Source organism: Papio anubis, chromosome 5, assembly GCF_008728515.1.
Source record: "Papio anubis isolate 15944 chromosome 5, Panubis1.0, whole genome shotgun sequence".
Taxonomy (NCBI): Eukaryota; Metazoa; Chordata; class Mammalia; order Primates; family Cercopithecidae; genus Papio; species Papio anubis.
In genome coordinates, this window is record NC_044980.1 from 32,481,196 (window position 1) to 32,503,104 (window position 21,909).

General features: G+C 38.2%; 1 protein-coding gene across 16 annotated transcripts in view; it reads right to left on the reverse strand.

The window, feature by feature from the left end:
- The window catches only part of LOC110743440, a 167,289-nt gene that overhangs the window by 20,032 nt on the left and 125,348 nt on the right, over window positions 1-21,909 (reverse strand). For 4 of the 16 annotated variants that reach the window (XR_002522473.2, XR_002522472.2, XR_002522474.2 and 1 more), the window contains 5 exons: window positions 18,965-19,068; window positions 11,110-11,253; window positions 2,769-2,938; window positions 2,558-2,631; window positions 690-1,747 (listed from right to left, as the gene is read on the reverse strand). Coding sequence is in view for 3 of the 16 variants with exons in the window: in XM_021939266.2 (XP_021794958.1) it covers window positions 3,623-3,798; window positions 11,110-11,253; window positions 16,194-16,545 (672 nt within the window). In the remaining 13 variants the exon portion in view is untranslated. The other 12 variants (XM_021939268.2, XM_021939267.2, XR_002522475.2 and 9 more) reach the window with 11 other exon arrangements.

A 21,909-nucleotide genomic window follows, 5' to 3' on the forward strand; every position in this document is an offset into this window, starting at 1 on the left:
CTTAGACAACTTAGTTTAAGTTTCCCTATTGCAAAATAGAGGTAATGATAGCACCAGTGAATTAGTTTTCTATTGCCGCATGACAACTGCCACAAACTTAGCAGTCTCTGTGGATACAAACTTCGTGACTTAAAACAACACAAATGTATTCCCATGGTTTCTGCAGGTCAGAGCCAGTCACATTTTAGTGCATATATATGTATATGCCCAGGGTTTCACAGGCTGAAATCAAGGAATTGGCTGGGTGCATGCTCATCTGGAGACTTGACTAAGGAAAGACTCACTGCTAAGCTTTTTTGGGTCATTTCCTTGTGATTGTACGACTGAGGTTTCCGATTTCTTGTTGACTGCCAATGGAGAGGTCATTTTCAACTCCTAGAAGCTGCCTGCTATACCTGACATGTGTCCCTCTCCACAACACAGAAGTTTGCTACATTAAGACCAGCAGAAGAGTCCCTCTTACACGGACTCCTCTATGAATTTCTTCTTTCTCTCTTTTTTTTTTTTTTTTTTTTTTTGAGATGGAGTCTTGCTCCGTCGCCAGGCTGGAGTGCAGTGGTGCGATCTCAGCTCACTGCTACCTCCACCTACTGGTTTCAAGCGATTCCCCTGCCTCAGCCTCCTGAGTAGCTAGGACTAACGGTGCCTGCCACCACACCCAACTAATTTTTCATAGAGACAGGGTTCCACCATGTTGGCCAGGATGGTCTTGATCTCCTGACCATGTGATCCACCCACCTCGACCTCCTAAAGTACTGGGATTACAGGCGTGAGCCACCACGCCTGGCTGAATTTCTTCTTTCAAGATGGGCCCAGTCCCTTTTAAAGGCTCACCTGATTAGGTCAGGTTCAAACAGAATAATTTCTCTTTCGATTAATTCAGAGCCAACTGATTAGGGATCTTAATTACATCTACAAACTTATTTCATCTTAGAAAGCAACAATCATAAAGTAATAGGCTTCATATTTGTAAGTCCCATGCATGCTCAGGTGGCTGTGAGGGAGGGAGGATCATACAGGGCATATACACAAGGGGGCGGGAATCTTAAGGGTCATTTTGGAATTCTGTGTAAGACAACAAGCTTTAAAAACCCTTGGGAGGATTAACTGAGTTACAATAAATATAAAGCATTTAGTGCCTGAATTGCTATGTAAAATTTCCCATTATTTTTTTTTCACAGACTGGATTTCTTAGGAGGGTATGGAAGGTCTAAATGACCTGTCCAACCACTGTGTTCCTGTGTTAGAAGTTAGAATTACACCTAGACCTCTCCTGATCTATTCAAGCTTTTCTTCTTCATGCTACATTCCTGATAGCATTTGGCCTAAGATGATGATCTTCCTGGAGAATGCTTCTCCCTATAGCTGTTTCTTCTGCTTCTTAAGCACCTATTTCAAAAGAAATAGTACTTCGTCTTTTTCACCTTGAATCCATAGGTAACAAACTTCTTCCTCATGGGGTGCTGCTACTGGTGGGCTCTTCCATTCAGTCCTAAAAATATGCACAGGGCTGGGAGGAAGAAGTCACACCACAATAACCAAGCTGCAGACTCTGTTTGTATAAATCATTGCAGATGTACAGTGCTGCCTTAGAAGGGTCAGCCAACTAGAGCCAAAAACAGATGGTATCTAGAAAATACCTTGATTTAGAAAAGGTTGCAGTTTCCAAAGCCACTTCTCCTTCCCTCCAAAGTACAAATCAGTTTGAGCCTATAGGTTGACTGGTACCGTCAGGTGACCCGGTCCACTAAAAAAATACAAAACTTCCAGTCAATTTGGGGAACAAAATTCTTTACTTTGATCTCATATCTAATTAGATTCAAGAGCACATTTTGCATTCTGAAGGCTAAGGCTTGCTTACAGGGATGTACCAGATCTCTCTTTTGTGCACATCCCAGCAGGAGGTATCTAAACAGAACTTTGGTAATAATAATAGTCAGTAATCCCTCCTCACCTGGCTGCTCTGCTCCTCGGTGAGTCACTGATATGCTGGAAAGACATGCAATGGCAGCTCCTGGAAGGTTTGAAACCACTGGGTATAGAGTTTCTAGGGGTTCACACCCAGTGCCAGTGGTGTAAGTACATGTGAGGGGAAGAGGATGTGGAAGTATAGTAAACATTATGTCTATATGATAGAAAAGTTTGACATCATGTGCTACTACTAAGTGTCCTTTATCATGCTATTAGTTTACTAGGACTACCAGAACAAACTACCATAGATTGGTGACTTCAACAGCTGAATTTGTGTTTTTTACAGTATGGAGATTGGAAGTCTGAGATCAAGGTGTCAGCAGACTTGGCTTCTGAGGCCTTTCTCCTTTGGCTTGCAGGGGGCTTTCTTCTCCCTGTGTCTTCACATGGTCTTTCCTCTGTGCATGCACACCCCTTGTGCCTCTGCCTCTTCCTAAAAGAACATCAATCGCAGAGGCATAAGGCCCACCCATATGACCTCGTTTTACCTTAATAACCTCTTTACATGCCCTGTTTCTACATATAGTCATATCCTCAGAAAATGAAACCACAGATAAGGGAAGACTACTGCACATTTGTGACTTACCTAGCCATTACTTCATTAAATGTGAAAACAATGTTCAACCGCATATCATCACAGGCATCTTCTTCACAGTACCCCTGAGAAAACAGTAAATATGTATCTCTTCTTGAACATTACAGTGATGGAAAAGTCACTTCCCTGAAAGTCAACATATTCCACTTCATTACTGAACCAGTCTGTATATTACAAAGGCTTTCCCATTCATTGTACTTACAGCTACCTCCTATAGCATCTAGCCAATGGTCTTGATTATGCCCTTTGTAACCACATAGAAGTTAGATCTTTTAACTTTCCTTTCTCTGGAGAACTTCTATCAACACTTTTCTTTAGTTTTATGTTCCACATTCTTTTCGTTTGTTTTTATAGGTCATGGTACTGAATAGTCTAGAACAATAAGAACAGAATATATAAGGATTGTGAAACTTTTTGAGCTAGAAGGAGCCAGGAAGATTATTTAATCTAATCAGCATATTCATCATGGGGAAAAAAGAGTCCCAGAGAACTAAAATATACACATAAAGTTATATATATAAAACATAACATAAATGTTATATATATATGGCTTCCAATTTTCAATGCAGTAATGTTTACATTTCTGTGTAACACAGGGCATATTTTTAAACCTTTATTTAACAGATGAGAAACTAAGACTCAGTGGGTTTTTATAAGGAAAGAGCTTGAATAGAAGAACAGCTTCCAGTTCAATATTAATTGACTAGTTCATTAAAAAAAATCAAAATCCTTCCACTGAAAATCTGACAGTGCATCATTGAGAGGCCTACACTAAAGAGGGCTTAACTGAAAAGAACTGAAGGGGCTATTTACAGAGTAGTGTTGAGTTACAGGAAAAAGGGATGCATCTAGAAACTAGGAAAAGTGAAAAGCCGTTACTACTCTTAGGTCTGGAGGAGCAAGGGGAGAAACCAGGGTTTATTCCCAGCAAAACTGGAGGAAGAAGGGGTCTTAGAGGGTCATCTGTTGCCAGAATGCTGTAAAGTCGGGAGAACTGGGGTAAACCTCCTGGACTTCTTTTTCATCTTGCCCTCAGTTTCTTACTGGTGTCTCTCATTAGCCAAATCTACAAAGAAACCAGGAGCAAGGGAGCTTGTCGGTATACAAGGAAGATAAAACAATGGGTGGAGCAGAGAAAATAACCAGTGCAGGTTGACAGTAGAAGGATGTAACCACCAACAGGTGCTTCTCGGCCACTGCACAAACAGAATCAATCCACTGAGACCATGGCACTGCAGTAGAGAAAGAAAGAATTTTATTGACACAAGGCCAGATCACATGGAACTAACGTTATCACTCAAACATCACTTCCTCCTGAAGGCTCAGAGATTAGGGTTTTTATGGACAATTTGGTGGGCGGGGGGCTAGAGAAGAGTACTGCTCATGGATCATGAGTCTGGGTGAGGTCAGTGAGAAACACCTCAAGAAAAACCAATCTTAGGTTCTACAATAGTGACGTCATCTATAGGAGCAACTGAGAAAGTCACAAAGCTTGTGATCTCTGGCCACAGGACCCCTGAGCAGTAAGAAATTATGGAAACTATGCCTACCTCGTTGCAGAATTCAGGCCCCTCCCATAATCCTATACCTGTGACTTTTCATTAGTCTTATAAAGGGAGTATTTGGTCCCTGGGTTAGTTTCAGGGAGGGACTATTATAATTCCTCCCAAAGTTAGCTTGCTGTATGCCTAGGAATGACCAAGGACAGCTTGGAAATCAGACTGTTGTAATTTTGCAAAGGTGGTCTTAGGGACATCAGTAAAAACAAGTGCTTTCAGCTAGGCTCTCTTTTTAGCTAGTAGTTAACTATTTGATGCTTTTAATAGCCTTAGAAAAGTTGAAAGGATAGGGATATACATATATATAATATTCTAGAATCTATAAATACAACTTTTAAAAGAAAAAAGAAAATGTATTTTTTGTTAAAATCACATCATAAAAACAAACTGCTAAGGTGTCTAATATGTCTCTGTTGATAAATGAAACTCATCTTGTTTCTTACCTGGCCTAAAATGAGCGGGCCTGCTTTAATATATTTAACGCAGCCTACAGTTCTCTCCTGGATCCTTGTCAAAATCTGTTGTAAGCACCTTACTGAGCTTGAACTTGTCCTAGAAATTAGTTAGACTTCATTTTCAAATACAAAGTTTTCTTTTTTAAATTAAATAGAGACCTGGTCTTAATATGCTGCCCAGGTTGCTCTCAGACTTTTGGGCAATCCTCCTTCCTTGGCCTCCCAAAGTGCTGGGATTTCAAGCATGAGCCACCATGCTCAGCACCGTTATGTCAAAAAGTGTATGTCAAAGCCACCCTCCTTCTATTCTTCCATCCTATACTCTTTTCTGGCTTTATGGATACATCTCACCCCCAAAATACATGGATTATTATTCTAGCTACCCTAGAATATTAGGGCTTTTTGACTTCAGGACTGTTGACATTTTGAGCCAGATAATGCTTTGTAGGCAGTAAGGGTTAACCTGGCATTATAGCTGTTTAGCAGCATCCCTGGCCTCTGCTCACTAGATGCCAGAACTGTCCCAGCTATGATAAGCAAAAATGTCTTCATACATTGCCGAATGTCCTTGGGAGGTAAATTGTCCCTGTTTGAGAACAACCTCTGTAAATGCTGGAGAAAGGAAACCCAAGCTCAAATTCATCTGGCTGTACCCAGGCTCCTCCTGCTGCTTTGTGTTTGCAGTGATCCTAGCTAGCTCAACTAAGTCCAAATAAAATTAGGCAAAGACTAAAACGGTTTAAAGCAGAGAAATCAATTGAACCTTGTTTTGTTTTGTCAGCCAGCAAGAGAAAAACCTACAGCCAGGTGCTTGCTTAAGACCAAAAAAATAAATTTCATACACCAAATCCCACAAACTCTAAAATAAGGCTTTATAAGGTGTCAGATTGTGAACTGACTTTCCCTAGTTACAATCTCTACCAAATGGTTTTAATGTGGCTTGTAACTCAAATGTTTAGTCTGAAGGAGTCAGGGAAGAACTGAATCCTCACCAGAATTGAACCGAAGCCTTTCAAAGAGCTGAATCACCTGGCTGCAGGAGTCTCGGCACAGACTGAACTGTTGCCCACAAAGAGGAAGCTGGGGCTTTCAAGGGATTATTTTGAAGGTGACTGTAGGGGAATGTAATACAAGGACATCTGTGCCTTCAAAACCTTGTGAAGCTTTCCCCCCACAAGGGCATTGTTTTAATTTATCTCTGTGATGCAGGCAATCTTCCTAACCTAAAGTACTGGAGATAACTAAGTTCCACAGTTTTTTATCTACAAAAGAATTTAGTCGGGCAAAACACCCTTGAACAGCCATCATCCATTCCCATGGGGGAGGGAGAGTGAGGTCTTCCTTTCGATGAAGCACTACCCTGAGGAGTAGAAGACTGAAGAGTAGGAAGGAATCCTAGAGAGATTCAGTGCAATCGCGTACTTTTCAAACTTTTGCTTGTGTAAGAATCACCTGTGAGGAACAATGTAGTATAAATGCAGATTGCATGGCCAACCCACAAAATTCTAATTCAATAGGGGCAAGATAGACCCGGGAATCTGTGTTTCAACAGGCATTTTTGAGCATGAAGCATACGGCAAACAGATCCTGACCAGAAACACTGACCTCAACCAACTCTGTCATTCATTTTACAAATGGAAACTGAAGCACAAGCAAGTGACACCAGCAGATTAAAAACAGTACCGAAAGGAGAACCCAGGTCTCCTGGGTGTGCTAGTCAATGCTCCTTTCTCAGCGTCACCACAAAGTATATTATCTACATCCCATAATATGATAAGTAACAACACAGATCCAAATACTGTATCATTACCCAAAAAGCCCACGCTAGGAGAGTTCAGGCTGCAGACCTTGCTTTTAGAACCGGTGAGCTGTTCATGGATCCAGGAAAGCTACTCTTTAGGAATAAAGTCTGAATACATGACAGAGGCTTGTGCTGCAGCTGGACTAGGAGCAGATGCCCTGTGTTTTGCAGTTTATGCTTTATTATAATCATGGGCACCAGGGGTAAGAAGCAAGTCATATAACTGAGGTATTGCCTCCAGAAATCCTACTTGTCAGCTCATGACCAATCATGGGTAACTTTCCTCTTCCTTGGGGTCCTGGTAAATGAGGTATCTATAATGTACTCTATTAAATATTTGTAAAATTTTACTCAATTGGCATCATATCAAACACTTTTTGTTGTTCACTGATGCATTAGTTACTACCCTTACAATCATTTCATAAAAGGCTTTAACCCCATTAATAGAAAATAATAACATTTTTTAAAAAATTAGTCTTCTGAAAAACTCAGTATTGTGTCCCAGTTTAGTACACAGCAGTAATTTAAGAATAAAACAGCAAAATTTGGACCAACATTTGTTGACTCAACATGGCATTTGGCCATACTGAATAATGACTTCATAAAAGGATCTCATTGGCTGTCACCACATCGCCCTTGTGTAATTATTGCTCACGCCCAATTTGTTTGTTTGTTTAATCAACTGCCCTATCTGATGACTCCGCAGAATTTGAGATGATATTTTCCAGAAACTAAAGCTGCTCTGAGTTACAAGATGGTTACACTTTTTTCTAAAAAGAAACTAATTTTATCAGTGGTCTATTCTACTTGTTCCCTTGCTATTGGTCAAGGTATAGAAGTAAAAAGAAACATGACAAGTGATAGCAGCTGCCAGACAACACAAATTTCTCATCTAAGCATCCTCACTGCAGGGAAGAATGTGTATCCTTTTTTACAATTTTGAAAAGCATTCATTGAGTCTGTATCATCTGCAAACAGAGAGAAATAAGATGCTTCCAATTTCTCATTATGTCCATTTCAGTGGAAGTAGCATGGAGATAATGAAAGATGCTTAATATTGATTGTCTTTTAAATGTGGAAATTACTGTTGTCCACTGAGAAGTAAATGTGGTGAGTAAAGCTGTTTTCAACTCATAAAGCAGTGGTTATTATTTCATATTTTTATAGAGTCCTTAATGCACAGAGTGCTGACAATATTTGAAGTGGGGTCAAGCAAATCAAATTTCTGGTCCAAAGCAGGCAGATTCCAAATTCAGACCCAGTCCAACATGAAACCAATGACACAAAATCAACATGGTATAGCTTGGGGTGATTGCAAAGGGAAAACTGTGGGAGGGGAAGTGGTTTCAGGAAGAAAATAAGAGGGATCTCCCTAACATATAAGAAAATAATAGAAATCCTTTGAATAAGCCCTGGAGTCTTAAAGTGACTTGTCCAAACCAGCATTTTCTTCAAGAAGCCTTTCATCTTTTACTTTCCCGGCAGATAAAACAAATCCACTCCAGTACAATAAATTAAGTGTCAAGTGTACACATATATAATACATCTAGACATGGGGGCATTGATCCCTAGACACAAGTCACTCCATCCTCATTAGTTATTGAACTGAAAGCCTGGAGAATGCCCTTATGTAAAGGTGTAAATAATGCTTTTCCTCTGAAGCAAAAGGAAAAAACCCTCTAAATGGTGGAGGTTCTTTTGAAGCTTGTTAATAAATCAATCCAAGAATAGAGCTCTGTGTGTACAACATGATCAATCAAAAGCCACACAGAAAATAGAAAAAAAAAAAAAATCTTCCAGACCAGTGCCAGAGGCCTTATCATAATTGCTTCCTGACAGATGCAGTGGATAAACAAGCTCAGGACAAGGCCAGTCAAAGGCTGCTCCAGAGGCCTTGTTTCTTGTTGCTCTAGGTATCAAAATAGGAAGTAAATAGCTGAGAAACAGTTCTGAGAATTGCCAGGAGGAAGTGCTCCTTCCTCTCCCTGCACTTGCTAAATTTGCTTATCTTTCATTCTCTCAGTACAGCCTTCTGCAAGCTGCCTGGGACCCATTAGCTGCCCGGGACCCCTTAGCCAAGACTATTTTTCCCCCGTCTGCCTTTGACCTAATGCCATCCAGCTGACCAATCCCCTCTTCTCCTTTGCCAACAAAATGTGATTAAAAATATATATATATAAAGACACAAACAAACCCCATCAATTTCCATGCAATGGACCCCCTAAATAAACAAACAAACAAGAAAGCAGACCTCTGGGTAAGGGAAATATCCACCATAATGTGAGAGGAAACAGCAATAAGGCTAGGTAGGTTCCCTGCACCAGCCAAACGGCATCTCAGCTTGACTGAACTACTTCATCAGGCTCCCTAGGAGTAACCAATAAACAGCTCTGGAGCTCATTAACTGTCCAACCTGGTGTTGGTTCCTACCAAGAAAAACCATGTAAACTTATTTTACGAGGAGCCCGGATTTGTGTTACCACCTATCAGATGATTTCTAATACACCATCAGCAGCCTGGCACCTAACACTGACATAAGGCTGTTCCTGTATGTATGCCCACAGAGTGTTAATGCATCTGGCTGTGCAAGTCCTTCTGTGAGCCAAAGAAAGCTTGTGTATCCACCTGGTCGCCCCTGCTTGGCTTTGCACATCCTATTTCTAATTCATGTAAAGGGGTTCCTAATGTCAGTCCTAGGTCATCTGAGTTCCATTTAACTTGGGATTTTTTTATATGAAACATAAATACTTTAAATTGGAGGCAACTAACAACTCACAATTGTCTCAGAGAAGTGGGCTTGCTCCCTGAGATAGATACAAGGCCCACCTTGGTTTCTACCTTGGCTTTCAATTTCTCAACTTCTACAAAATATTTGACACTGGATTGTCTTTCAAATGACTGTATGCTTTAAAACCACAGAAAATCTGGATTTTTTAAAAGGCATCCAATTATGCTGAGGGTTTTTTTCCTTTTTTTTTTAGCATAAAGAGGACAACTTACGGGATGACATACCTATTTTTTATTTTCTTTTCCAATTCAGCAAATTATTCTTTAATAAAATTTATCAAAGGATCAACTTTTATAATAAAGAAGCTGAGACCATCATGGTTTCTTTCGGTCTCCTTTAAGGCATAGATGGAAAGAGCATTTGCACTGCCTTTTATGGAGTACTCATGTGATGTGACAGCATCTGAGGTACTACTTTTACAATGTTGATCATATAAATATTTTCTGTGGCTTTTCAGTGAACTAATCACATCTAACATCACATTAAGGAAGTCATTTTAGAAGGAGCTTCATTTATAGAGAAAATTTCAGCCAAAGTGTATGCAGAAAAATTATTAATATTATGATTTGGTTGAAGAAGCAAAAACACATGCTAAATCAGTCTGAATTTCATAAATGCGGCTCTATGGGGAACAAGAGAACTCATTTGGATTGAATATTTAATTTCCTACATTGAACAGTTAAGAATTCTTTCTTTCTTCTCCACATATTGCACTAACCAAAAAATACAGGAGCCTTTCAGTGGACAAATTCTGTATCCTCTTGGAGGAAAACCAAACTTACTGAGGGTCAAATGACAAAGCAGGAATGAAAGTCTCTAGTAAGTGCCACCACTGAGGACTTGACAAATTCAGATGTCCACCTCCAGTCCTTCGAACTACTGCAAGTGAGCAGTGACTTAGGTAAACAGCAGAAAGAAAAAAGTAACAGCTCACAGGCCAGTCCTAAACATACACATTGTCAATCCATAAATTATAATACAGCTCTATTTCTCTTCTTCAACTGTTTTCTACTCTTTCTTTCCATTAGTAAAACTCATTCTCATCGTTCAGAGTTCAACTGAGCAAACAAGAATGTGAAAATGTAATACAAGGAATTTAGTTACATAGGTGATACAAAGGCTAAGAAACAAAACAGGGTCAAGGTATAGAAGTGAAAATAAGGTAAAGTAATCCAGGGATTAGCAAAAGCAAGCAGCTGCCACCACTCTGAGCTGTAAGATCAAGTATACAACTACAGCTAAATAACTAGATTGACTGATTAACACCTATTCCCAATTATGTAATGGAATCCATCTAGCCATATTTTTTCATTTTACATATCAGCCCTCCACATCCCACTCTCCCTGGTGAATATTTTTTTTTAAGAAGAAGATGAGTTTGGATAGTGAATGACTTCACAAGTGGTAGTACTTTGTCCTCGATGAATTAAAAATCTTGAATCCATGTAAACATAATTCTCCCGGAAGAATGCTGTGGCTATCAACATCAGTGGTCTCTTTCTAAGCCCTAATAAGACAAGTTGAGGAAATATGAAAAGTGACATTTTCTTCCACTCAGTCAAAATGTAGAGTAAAGGTTTACTCATCTTCAATTTTTCTGTCTAGTGTTTTAGCAGTTCAGACCATTGCTACAAGTTTCCTTCACCTTGAGAAGAAATAATGTATTTTAACCTCTAAATTAAGAATGTTGGCCCTTCTTTCATTGTGGAACCATTTGCTGTAAACCCATAACAACAGCAAGTACCTTGTCTCATTAACAACACAATAGGGCCTTTCAACCTTATAGACATATCAGTCAACACTCACTAAGTATATCAGGTCAGACATGCTGAACTAGAAGCTCGACGGTCAACACATATTTTAGCATTCAATTTTAGTGTGTAAATTAAAATCATAATGAATTACTCCATTACGATACAGTCGAATAGCATGATGCTTACAAATGAATTCCAGTGAATCCGATTGGGATTTCTTCATGGTCTCCACCCTGGAAAACCAGCTTGAATTCTTGTATGTGGGCCAGATTCCAAGAGACATCATAATTAGATCCCAGAAGACTACACTGCAGCTGAAGAGGATGTCCCCTGCGGAATATATGGAGGAAAGGCTGGCCAGAGCAATGTTCACATTCATGCAATTATCCAGTTAATTGCACAAGGTAAATGGAGTCATATAATTATGGCTAAGTTCATACTAGGATTAGGCTAGCCCTGAACAAAATAGTGTATTTTGAGAAAGAACATAATACTGAAGCAAACTCTCCATCAACATATCATGCTTCATTTCCTTTCGCAACACTCCAGTCAAAGTTCATTAAAACAAAGGTTTTAGCAGATCTCCAGGCATAATGGGAAAAGTGACCAAGCTTAGGACATGACACATTTTGACTAACTCTATTTATCTCCCATTGGCCCTAATGTGAAAGACTATTTGTGGACATTTAATTATAATCACTTGCACTTTCAGAGAACCAACGAACCTGAGGTTTTAAATAAAGGAACCCAGTAGGGGATTCTTGCAGCAAAATTATAAAATATAGGAAACGTTCAGAGGCAGGAGTGAGAGGGAGGAAGGCAAGAACTCATCCTTTATTGTATTTTGTCTAAATTGAGCTTTGTGCCAGGTGTTTTTGTTGTGGTGATCCTCGTTTGTTTTTTGTTTTTATTCATGTTACTTTATTAACTTAAATTTCCAGCTGAACTAATAAAACCTTTTACTGAGTGCCTATTACATGCTAGAACCTATGAGCCAGATGCCAAACATTTAAGTTAATACAAGTTCTTGACCAGTAGTAAAATAAGAAATAATTTTTAAACACTTGAAAGAAGCAAATCCACATTTTTATATACTTATTTATTCTTTTGACATCTTTCAAAATAAAATTTCAGCTATAGAAGGTGAAAGGAAAATCTAATACTATTTCAGTAGATTTCAACTCAGATTTCATTTTGTTAGGTAAAAATTTGAAATTTTTTCTTTTTTTTTTTTTTAACTGGAACAGGGTCTCACTACATGTTGCCCAGGTTGGTCAAACTCCTAGGCTGAAGCAATCCTCCCATCCTCAGCCTTCTAAAGGGCTGAGATGATAGGCATGAGCTACCATTCCCTGCCAAAAATTTGAAATTCTTTACTTCATTTGGACATTGCAATCTGCAGATTTAAATTTGTTTTTTCTTTGCATAATTAAAACAGCATCGCTGCATCTTACATAATTATTGTTAAATTTATCTTAGTATATAATAATTTCTAATAGCCTTTAGCCTTCTTTATTTAATTTTAAATTTTTTCTTATTTATTTATGTATTTATTGAGGCAGAATTTTGCTCTTGTTGCCCAGGCTGGAGAGCAGTAGTGCAATCTCGGCTCACTGTAACCTGTGCTTCCCGGGTTCAAGCAGTTCTCCTGCCTCAGCCTCCCGAGCAGCTGGGATTACAGGTGCCCAGCACCACGCCCAGCTAATTTTTTGTATTTTTAGTAGAGACGTGGTTTTGCCATGTTGGCCAGGCTGGTCTCGAACTCCTGACCTCAGGTGATCCACCCACCTTGGCTTTCCGAAGTACTGGGATTACAGGTGTGAGCCACTGCGCCTGGCCATTTATTTTTTATTTTTTTTCAAGACAGGGCCTCCCTGTTTCCCATGCTGGTGTGCAGTTGAGACAGCCAAGTAAAAAGGGACCCCTGGCAGAACCTTCAACCAGCCGGCCACTGGGAGGAGTGTGCACTGGGGTGGGGCCTCAGGAAGTTCATGCCCTTTGCATCTGGGAGGAGCCTGGCCTTTCTGATCCAGGGTAGTAACCTGCCATTCAATCTATGAGGCAGGAAACCAGCTAGCAGGACTCTCACTTTCCTGAGAGTCTGTGTTTCCCTTTTTTCCCTTTCGCCCAATAAATTCCAGTTTTCTCACTCTTCAAAGTGTCTGCGAGCCTAATATTTCATGTGCATGTGACAAGAACCCGGCTTTTAGCTAAACTAAGGAGAAAGTCCTACAGCACAGTTGTGTGATCATGGCCCACTGCAGCCTGGATCTCCTAGGCTTGAACCACACTCCCACCTCAGCCTCTCAAGTAGCTGCAACTATAGGCACATGCCACTGTGCTCAGCTAATTTTTTTATCTTTTGTTTTTTGGTAGAGATGGGGTCTTCCTATGATGCCCAGGTTGGTCGTGAACTGCTGGCCTCAAGCGATCCTCTCACCTCTGCTTCCCAGAGTGCTGTGATTATAGATATGACCCACGCCTTTAGCTTTTGGGGGGAAAAACTGTATCACTGTGTGCACAAACATAATGCTTGGGGTATGCAAGAAAGTAAAACATGTCATGTCTTTCCTCCAGGGGACTACAAACATGGAAATAAAGTTTAAGCTATTTAACCTTAAAATTAAATTCAACCAAATTTAATCACTTATTTAATTCTGATGATATAGAAAGCATTTCTATCGATATTTTACAGCATCCTAATAGCAAATACTTGAAATAACTATTTTAAATGTAAAACGAAGAAGTACCAGTCAATAGAAACTATTGACCAACAAAAACTCAGAAAATGAAGGCAGCATCACTTATATTTGTTAATAACCTACCTGGGAAACTAACTCAAAGGGATTTTAATAGGCTGGAGTTTTAGCCTTTGTAAGAATTTATTTAGTGGATTTGAAAACTAGTTAATAACAAGAAAACTGTTCAATAAAAACGCCACAGATGTGGCTTATTTTATCCTACAAGGTTGTAAACCCTTTCAATTTAAGTAGCATGTTTACTAATCTTTCCATATTTTCCACAAAACCCAGTACAGATCTGGAAAAACAATAACGGCATACTAAGTGAATGGCAAGAAAACAGCTACTTCTTTTTCGATCCTTTTTTTTTTTTTTATTTTTTTTTTATTTTTTGAGATGGAGTTTCACTCTTGTTGCCCCGGCTGGAGTGCAATGGTACGATGTTGGCTCATTGCAACCTTTGCATCCCAGGTTCAAGCAATTCTCCTGCCTCAGCTTCCTGAGTAGCTGGGATTACAGGCATGCACCACCACGTCCAGCTAATTTTTGTATTTTTAGCAGAGACAGGGTTTCACCATGTTGGCCAGGCTGGTCTCAAACTTCCAACCTCAAGTGATCCACCCGCCTCTGCCTCCCGAAGTGCTGGGATCACCGCAACCAGCTATATTTTCTTTTTTGAAAAAGAAGAGTGCTAAGCTGATTTTAGTCAGAATATACTGAATATATGCCCAAGAAATACATTCTTATATTTTATGAAAAAATATATTTTCTACAGTATAAGTAAATTATTTTCTATATTCTTTCCAGAAACAGTTGCTCTGAGAAATAGCTATTAATATAATTTGTCTCTATAATCCTAACAAGTATGACTAGGACCTGAAAATACACATTATCTGGTTATTGCAAATTATTAACAGTACTAGCCAAAAATATTTAATAATATCATCTTAAATTCATATAATGTTTTAATTTTTTCAATGACTATAGATTTTACTTCATTCTTATTTTTAATACTATTATAAAAAGGAAAAATAGTATTTCAATTTTATTGTTTCTACTTGCCTACAGTACAAGGAGATTAACTCAAATCTAAAAGTTTCAAGGTTATTTGATAAAACTTGGACTGAGTCCAGATTTACTTATGATTTTCCAGTCAAACCAAGATTTGTTCTAATGCCACAATAACAACGAAATTGATGCTTCCATCTCCCAGAAATATGACTGTGCTGTGATCCATGAATTTTAAATTAGAAGTAAATCTAGGTAAGATATAGCATTGGGTTGCTTTGTATATATAAACACAATTACTGAGTAAAGAGGCCCATATTTCGGGTGTGCCTCAATATTACTGTTACTATACTTCAGCATCAACTATGTGTCAGAGGCTGTTTTAAGTGCTGGAGATACAATAGCAAGCAACATAATCTATGTTTATAAGTCTACTTTCAAAGGGAATTTACTTTTCAAAGAAATAGGAAATGAATGCAATGCTTAATCAATAAAGTCTCTTCAAAGAAAACACTCCAAGTGAAATTATAGACCCTCAGGACTAAGAGTTTGCAGATCATGTAGTACAATGATTAAGTCGAAGAGTTAAGACCTGAAGTTGAAAATTCAGAAGCAATGCTTTATTTTTTATCTATATTTTAAATAATTTTTAATGGGATAATTCATAATAATCTTTACTTCTGGTAACCTTGAAGAGCTAAAAAGAGTATCACAATAGTAACAAGATTAATACCTACCAAAATTAAATAAATATTTGGGCAGTAGAAACATTAGTAAAGCAAGTATTAAACTACTTCTCCAATTAATCCCATTTTATTATTTTATTGCCTAGTAAGAAGTTAAAATTGTAAAAGCCCTTTTCCCCAGGAAGCTAAATGTGCCTTGCTATAATGGCATTTAATGTTGTGCTCTGGAGGCAAGGCACCCATGATATCATTCAATAGACAAAACAGAAAAGAGAATTTTATAGTTAAAGATAAAAGGTCAGCTACTTTTATTCACTTTTTAAAAAATAAAGTATGACTTATAGTCAAGTGCACATATTTAAGAATAGAGAATAATGCATTTGCATATGTACATATTCATAGAGTGCCACCCAGATGAAGATATAGAATGTCATCAGCAGCACTTCAGCAAGCCTTATGGAGCTCTCCGATACCTCCCTCTAAATGTAATTGGCACTCCAAAGATCAACTACTTTCATAAATTTAGAAAGTTCTAGAGTAAATGTGGAAAGAATAGGTCTCAAAATAAGCTTTATAACTAACAATAGTGTGGTAAACTCCACTTGACCTCTCCCAAAAAAGAAATAAATGATAAGTTGTATTATTTATTATATTATGCTAAGTACTTACTACACTCTGCTAAGGATAGTGGCAATTAAATCAGACTGATAGGGGAAGACTTTAAAGAAGAGGTGATATCGAAGCTGATTCTGAGAAAACATAAGAGCTAAAAGAAGTTAGGAGAGGGTGACACATGGAAGGGAATAGGAATGACAGAGGATAACTGAGTACGTACAAGCATGGAAGAGCAGAACACATTTGGAGAACTTTATTCGTACGGCTAGAGCAAAGGATTCACATCGGGTAGTGAGAGATAAACTGCAGAGGTAAGAAAGAGACCAATCATAATGGCTGTGGGCATTAAAGTAAAAGTTAAACTTCATCCTAGACATTAATAAGGAATCACGGCTTGAGCCCAGGCAGTCAAAAAGGGAGGTGGCACCATCAGATATATATTTAAGTGTGGAGGATGGACTAGTCCTCTGGAGAAGTTGGAAGACTGAAAGCCAAGGAAAGAGGTGATTGTAGTAATTTGGATGAGGGTGGAGGTGATGTTGTGGATCTAACCAGCCAGTGGCAGAAAGCATGAAAACGAGGGAATTAATTGGAAAGATGTTAGAGATAAAATCTAACTAGGACATAATGAGCCATTGGAAGTGAGAGGCAAGTAACTGCTGGGGTTTCTAGATTCGGCAATGGTGGCACCCTGCCCCCTGAGACAAGGCATACTGTTGACTACATTTGGAGGGATGATCATGAGTTCAATTTTAGACAAGGTGAGTTCCAAATGTCTGTTGGATATCAAATTGAGACATCTAGAAGGCATCTGGATAATAACAGCTAACACTTAGTGAATAGGTACTATATATAAATATATATAGTAATATATATTTATGTATGTGTGTATATATTTACCTATATATTTATATATAGTACCTATTCACTATATAAATATACAGTACATATTCACTAAGTGAGTGTGCAGTTCCTTCTAAAGAATCACATTATATAAAACAAGAAGGGATTCAAATTTAGTAAATCTGTATTGGAGCCCATGAAGAGGCATTTTTAAGAACCCCTGGGGGATTCTAATGTAGGGAGATCACTTTGAGAAAGGCTCCCATGCCTGAGTATCTCTAGAATCAGGATAGGGACATACAGATTTTTCCAGATTTGCCTACAGCACAAGGAGATTTGCAAAGCCCCTTTGAAAAGTAAGGGTCTGAAATTCATTTACATTTGGCAAAGTGTAATTCTTTCATTCTTTCTTTCTTTCTTTTTTTTTTTTTTTTTTTTGAGAGTCTCATTCTGAGACTCTCCAGCCAGGATGGAGTGCAGTGGTGTAATTTCAGCACACAGCAACCTCTATCTCCTGGTTTCAAGCAATTCTCAGTCTCCCGAGTAGCTGGGACTATAAGTAAGCACCACCACACCTAGCTAATTTTTGTATTTTTAGTAGAGATAAGGTTTCACCATGTTGCCCAGGCTGGTTTTGAACTCCTGACCTCAAGTGATCCGCTTCCTTGGCCTACCAAAGTGCTGGGATTATAGGTGTGAGCCACCATACCTGGCATAATCTTTATTTCTAAGAATCTAAGAATCAAAGGCTAGTAGGAAAGACGTTTTGGACACTAAATAATTCTTACCCAACTCTAGCGTGATAAGATGTCTAAATGAATATGAAACACATGGACTGAAATATGAGGGCTTTTTAAGTGAGGAGCAAAGCCCTTGGCAAAACTGGATGGCGTTATTTTGATAAAACCCAGGGTACTAAAAAAGTTTGACAAACCCAACCCATGACGGTCTGTCCTCTTTTCTAAAGGGCATGTTTCCCTTCAAACCATGGGGGTGTTACACTAAGAGAATCAAGTGTACGACAAGAATCTCAGTTTGATAGACTGAGAGTTGACCTTTCAAATTTGTTTGGACGGGCATATTTTTCTTTACTGTAGCTTGCGTTCTTTTCCAAGTTCTAAAGGGCAGTCACGAAACTCAAGAAGTTCAGTAAAAGGTGTTTGGGGAAATATATGTGTGTGTGTGTGTGTGTGTGTGTGTATGCATTATATAGAGAGAGTATATATTGCACATATATTGTGTATATATATAGTATATATATTGTATATATTGTTACCATGACCATACTCATCTGACTAGTCTCAACCCAACTATCACCTCATTTGGAATGCTTCCTAACCCTAAATTCTATCTAACCCTATAAGAACACAGTGTTTTTGATATTGCTGTACTTACCAACTTATTTTATAATTAGTATCTGTTCTTTTCTGCATGCCCTATGAGTCTAAGAGCTACCTGAGGATAAGGACTAGACCTTATTTAAAGCTTGAATCATTAAGTCCTCAGAAAAGTGCCTCACAGTGGATTCTCATTAAACTTTCTTAGAAGGAAGGAAAGGAGTGAGTAAGCAAGGGAGGGAGGAAGAAAGGGAAGGAGAAAGGAGAGAGTATTTGGAGGGGAGAGGAAAGAAGGGAGAGAAGGGAGAGGAAGAAAAGGAAGAAGGAGAGAGAAAGAAAGGAGGGAGGAGTAGGGACAGAGAAAGGAGTTGGGAAGGAAGGAGGAAAGGATACAGTTCAAAGTTTGAATCCTAATAATGGGTCTGTTTATATTGTGTTTAAGAAGAAATACATGAACAATTACTAGGACTCTCCAAATAATTAATATTAAAATTAGATGAAAAACTAATCATGTGGCAAACCTCAACTCCCCTACCACACACACACACATTCAATTGGACACAATCCTAAATTATCAGTTCACACCGGTTCACCTAAATGTCCCCCTAAAGAGCAGATTCAAAATCTATGGCAATGTTTCTCATAGACCAATTAGCAAGACTCAAATGACCAGGCCAAATGGATAGCAATCTGATTCACTACTGTGAAAGGAGACAATCTCGGTTAGTATGGAAGTAAACTGGTTTACATATAAATCATCTTCTTATAAAGAGCAAAAATTTACAAAGTCGTAGTTTAGAAGCCATCTTACCTAACCTTTGCATGTGGCAGATCAGATAAATGAAGCTCAACGAAGTGGCAGAAGCGGACTATCATCTAAATCAGGGGTATCCACATTGGCTTCCCTGGGCCACACTGGAAGAAAAAGAATTGTCTTTGGGATACACATCAAATACACTAACACTAACAATAACTGATGAACTAAAAGAAGAAAAAACACGCAAAAAAAAAATCTCATAATGTTTTAAGAAAGTTTACAAATTTATGCTGGGCCACGTTCAAAGCCGTCCTGAGCCGCATGCGGCCTGTGGGTTGATGATTGGACAAGCTTGATCGAAATGGCAATAAGTTCATAAGGAGAAAAGAATAATACAAAGCTTTAAGGTTAGATAAATTAAAAGATCTAGTTATAAATCAGGAAACTATTATCAGGTCTGGCCACACTAATTAACGTTTTGAAATAATCTATTTATAGACAGAAAATAAGGCTTATTTTACACAAAACCATAATGGGATGAATGTTTTGGTGGACAAAGCAAAGTTCAAATTGTTTAATTCCTTGTGGGAAGCTTGAGTCTTGGCTATTGCATCCCTTCTAAATGTTGGAATAGCAACATGTAAAACTAAAACACAAGCATCAACTATGTTTGTTTTGTTTTGTTTACTTTTTTTTTGAGGTGGAGTCTCGCTCTGTTGCCCTGGCTGGAGTGCAGTGCCACGATCTCAGCTCACTGCAACCTCCACCTCCCGGGTTCAAGCGATTCTCCTGCCTCAGCCTCCCGAGTAGCTGGGACTACAGGCGCCCGCCACCATGCCCAGCTAATTTTTTGTATTTTTAGTAGAGCCAGGATTTCACCACGTTAACCGGGATGGTCTCGATCTCCTAATCTTGTGATCCACCCGCCTCGGCCGCCCAAAGTGCTGGGATTTACAGGCGTCAGCCACTGCGCCCAACCTAACTATGTTAAAAATCAATAGTAATTTTGTTCAGGAATGCTTTTGACAAATAATTTCTGAACAATTATTATCTTCAAAGCATTGCACTAAGCAGTGCATGGGACACAAATACCAATAAGACTTAGACTGTGCTCTCAATAATGTATAATCTGATAGAAAATAAAGTCCCCAGATACTCACATCTGTAGCATGCAGGATTACATGTAAAAACACATTGGAGGTGGCAGGATCTATCTAAGCCCATTCCAAATGGTAATCTACTGCTGGTCCTGGGAGGCTGACAAAAAAATACACTGGAATTCTCACACCCATGAGTGCACAAAAGTGAAAAGAAAATTGGGCTTGAAGTCTGAATTCCAGCTCTCCTCCTTCACTAGTTAGATGACCTTGGTGATTTTGGATTAACATTTAATTAACGTGCATCTTTATTTTTATAAAATCAATATAATAATAATGATCTAAGTTAAAACATGTGATTCTAGTATGCAGTATAAATATCTAATAATGATGACAATAATAATATCTAAAACTTATTAAGTACTTATTACATGCCTGGTGTTCTACATATTATAACTCATTCAATATTCAAAATAACTCTATAACATAGATAATATGAACTATTAATTCTATAAGTATTATATTTTATAGATAAGGAAACTAAGATACAGAGCAGTTAAGTAGTTTTCCAAAGAGCACATAGCTATGTGTTAGAACTGGAATTTGGATCCAGGGAGACTGACTCTAAAGTCTATGCTTAAAAATGTTTGCTGAATGCATTCAGCAAGATCCCTGTAAGAAAGGAGTTGGCAAACCTTTCATAAGAAAATAACTGTCTTCAATGTCCTTGAATTGAGACTTTTTGATGTAACATTGAAAACAGAGTGGAAAGACATGACCATCCTCACATCTAAAACAAGATTCCAGCCTAGTGAGATAAGGACTCGGTAAAAACTATAGAGAAATAGTTTATTTTAAATCATATTTTAGAATTAAGCAATATTTTAAAATGTATTTCATAATAAATAAATATTCCAAAGATGATTTCACAATTAAAAAGATAAATATTAAATATTTGAGCCAGCTATATCTTCCCCTGGCTTTTAATAAAGGCAAAGACATTTGCTTTGCTTGCAGTTTTTCAGTAAACTATTGACAATATGTATCTATTACAACACAATTTCATTAACTATGAGGTCTAATAATTTTGTCTTAAATCATCTCAATAAATATATCTTAAATATTCTCAGCTTCCCTGTTTTTCTTCAAATGGGTAATTGATCATTAATACAGAAACTTGCCCACTGTTGATCATCAAAATAGAGAAAAGAACAGCCTTATTTATAAATCCAGGGTTGGTATTACAATCCCTCAAACCCATTTAATTAAACAATATGATTAAAGTTTGAGAACTTATGGACAAAACAAACATGTAGGAAATATGCTGTGGTTCCATAGCTTCAAGAGCCCAAAGCAAATGCACCATAACCAATCTGACCATGTCACAGAATTCCATCATGCTAGAGCTGGCATGAATTCTAAAGACGACTTCATTCCACAGTTCTCCAATCTGCTAGTGTACTGGTATCACCTGGGAATTTCATTTTTTAAACTTTTTAAAAAAAATTTCAAACCTACAGAAAAGCTGAAAACAGTACTTCACCCAGATTCACCAGTTTTTTCGTATTTTGCTAATTTGAGATCTTTCTTTCTTGCTTTTGTCCATTTCTGGTATTATCTTTGTTCTCACATCATTCTACTTACTGACTCATTTTAAAGTAAATTACAGATATGATAATCAGAGTGGATGCTGTGGTCTGACACCTATATTCCTCTTCCCTCTTTAGGACTGAACTACTAATTCTCCCCATCAGCTGAAGAGTTTTGGCAATGAACAGCTTGCAGCTGAATCCCCTTCTGGAAATTGTCCTTGGCTAAAGAGACACACTTTGATGAATGTCATGCACTCTTCCCCGGGGCAGCGTACACCCAGTGACTGGCTGATGCAGTGGTATAAAGGTC